Source organism: Octopus bimaculoides, chromosome 2, assembly GCF_001194135.2.
Source record: "Octopus bimaculoides isolate UCB-OBI-ISO-001 chromosome 2, ASM119413v2, whole genome shotgun sequence".
Classification (NCBI taxonomy): Eukaryota; Metazoa; Mollusca; class Cephalopoda; order Octopoda; family Octopodidae; genus Octopus; species Octopus bimaculoides.
This window is the reverse complement of record NC_068982.1, coordinates 93,051,505-93,054,198: the sequence shown is the minus strand read 5'-3', so window position 1 is coordinate 93,054,198 and position 2,694 is coordinate 93,051,505. Positions and strand designations below refer to the sequence as shown.

Below are 2,694 nucleotides of genomic sequence, written 5' to 3'. Positions count from 1 at the left end.
GAGAGAGAGAGAGAGAGAGAGAGAGTGAAAGAAACAGAAATAGATTAAATATGTGTGAGCGAGAGAAACACAGAAAGAGAATAAGACAGAGAAGAAAGAAAGAAACGCAGAGAGAAAACAAGTTTCTATAGAAGTTGAAAGAGAGAGGAATAGCGGGAGAGAGAGACGAAGGTAGTTAGAGTAAAGTCACTAGAGACCGCTGCACAACGATAGCAAAGACATGTGTTTGTAATCTGACCGAAGGAGATCTGCTGCACGCAGGGTCAATGAGTCACAATAGGCACGGAAAAAACGGTTAGAACAAAATGCAATCCGCAAGAGCCAAGAGTTAAAAAAGGAAAGAGAAAAACGTTTAAAGAATGCAAGACTAAAACAATCTGCCAGAGTTGCCAATGAGACAATAGGCCAGCGAGAGATAAGATGAAGAAAAAGAAACCAGGAGCAAACAGTTGCTGCAAGACTTCGCCAATCCTCAGAGGAAAGACGTAAGCGTCTTGATCAAGATTGGCTGAATACGTTTGACACCTTCAACATATGTGATAGAATTTATCTTCCTTCATAGAGTGGTAAATTTTGTATTTTCGTTTATTATTATTATTATTATTATTATTATTATTATTATTGTTGTTGTTGTTGTTGTTGTTGTTGTTGTTGTTGTTGCTGTTGTTGTTGTTGTTGTTGTTGTTATTGTTATTATCATCATTATTTTTTGTATTGTGAATTAAGAATTAATTTCATCATGTATCCCAATTGAAGAATAAATTGAATTAAGAATGACAAATTCCTATACAACATATTTCATTCCCGGGCAACGCCGGGTGCCTCTGCTAGTTTATTATATTTATTTATTTATGTGTTTCAGCCAAGTGGCTGCGGTCATGCTGGTGCACATTCCATATGTGTAAATTATTTATTATAGTATATAACTGTTCGAGATATTTGTTTAGGTATTTTTCTGGCCATGGTTGAAGCAGTAATTACATAGAAATAGCAAGTTTCTTTCTCTCAGAGAGGTTTGCAAGGAATGAAGTACTGTATGTATGTCTGTATGTATATATGCACATAATCATAACTTGCTGGTAATACCAGCAATAATACCTCAACAGTGAACATAATCTACTTATTGATTTAATACATATGATATCAGTCACCTTTCTTATTCCATTTAAAGTCCCAGCTTTTGTTAGATCCGAGTGTTAAGATGAAACTATTGTCAGGTTACAAACACTGTACCAATCAGATGTTTCAAAGAGACATATAATTTCCCGAGCAACTGCCTGAAGGATATTCTATGAAAGAGGCGGGCTGAATGGGTTTCCCTATAACCTCGTCGTCTTTTTACTTTTTCAGAAAACAAAATATATTGCAGCCTCTAATTCTTTAAAGTTTTCTTGTTCATTCAAAGCCTTCCCTGATTGCTTGGCACTGATGAATAGGCAACTATCTCAAATATCGGTATTAATAAATGTAGGACATATGCAAATTTAACCACAAATATTAAATACTCTTGCAAACTATTGCTGAAAATTGTTAAGTTAGTCTTTACAAGCAGGATTCAGTAAGACGTTTCATGAGAAAGTAATAAATGTTGTTTAACCAACAGTCAATATTAATCAAATAGAACTACGATAGGATGGGTTCCAACTAAAACCATTTCATCTTTTTGCATATCTAGAATAACACTGCCCAGTGTCTCTTTTATTTTCTAAGATAGTTAGGAGCATTTTAAGGGAGATTTGACTGCTATTTCTAGCAAGTTACTTGCTTGACATGAACGTAGTAACCTACACAAGTTAAAAATACAAGCAACATGCAACTAGCTACAGAATAGGCAAGCGGATTCGAAACCGAATGCACATTTCTCAACATTGTCAAGCAAATCTTAACCCATTGTTTTCTGGTCAACGGAGCAGCCTGCTCGTGAAATTAACGTGCAAGTGGCTGAGCATTCCACAGACACGTGTACCCTTAACGCAGTTCTCGGAGATATTCAGCGTGACACAGTGTGACAAGGCTGGTCCTTTGAATTACAGGTACAGCAGAAACAGGAAGAAAGAGTGAGGGAAAGTTATGGTGAAAGAGTAAAACAGGGGTCGCCACAATCCCCTGTCGGAGACTCGTGGAGATTTAGGTGTTTTCGCTCAATAAACACTCACAACGCCCGGTCTGGGAATCGAAACTGCGACCCTATGACCGCGAGTCCGCTGCCCTAACCACTGGGCCATTGCGCCTCCACGTTCTTATACATAGCTATGAAGTAAATAACGTTGATTTTTGTCCTGCAATTAATGTGCTGAATTAAATTATTTAATAGTAAGAAAATTAAAGCAACCTTTTAAAAAATACTACTTTATTTTCCTGTATTGCCGTTGTGTCACAGAATTGGGCTGCTAGGTACTGGACTTCAAAGGGTATCCCACCAAGTAAATTAAACATAGGCATTCCTACATTTGGACGTGGTTTTACGCTTGCAAGCAGAATGATCTACGGTCCGTCAGCCCCAGCAATTGGTCCGTCTCCAGGTGGAATTTATACAAGAGAGCCTGGTTATCTTGCATATTATGAGGTAAGTTACACACCATTTCACAACTGCACATCCGCTCGCATATGCGAAAGTATTGTATACATTTTCTTACATTCAGTTGTGTGTGTGTGTGTGTGTGTGTGTGTGTGTGTGTGTGTGTGTGTGTGTGT

The 2,694-nt window shown here is 37.7% G+C and overlaps 1 protein-coding gene across 1 annotated transcript in view; it reads left to right on the top strand.

Moving 5' to 3' along the window:
• Positions 1-2,694, top strand: part of LOC106874265 (chitotriosidase-1) — a 35,335-nt gene that overhangs the window by 19,460 nt on the left and 13,181 nt on the right. The window contains exon 6 of the mRNA XM_014921926.2: positions 2,381-2,566. Within this exon, the coding sequence (XP_014777412.1) occupies positions 2,381-2,566 (186 nt within the window). The remainder of the gene's footprint in view (positions 1-2,380; positions 2,567-2,694) is intronic.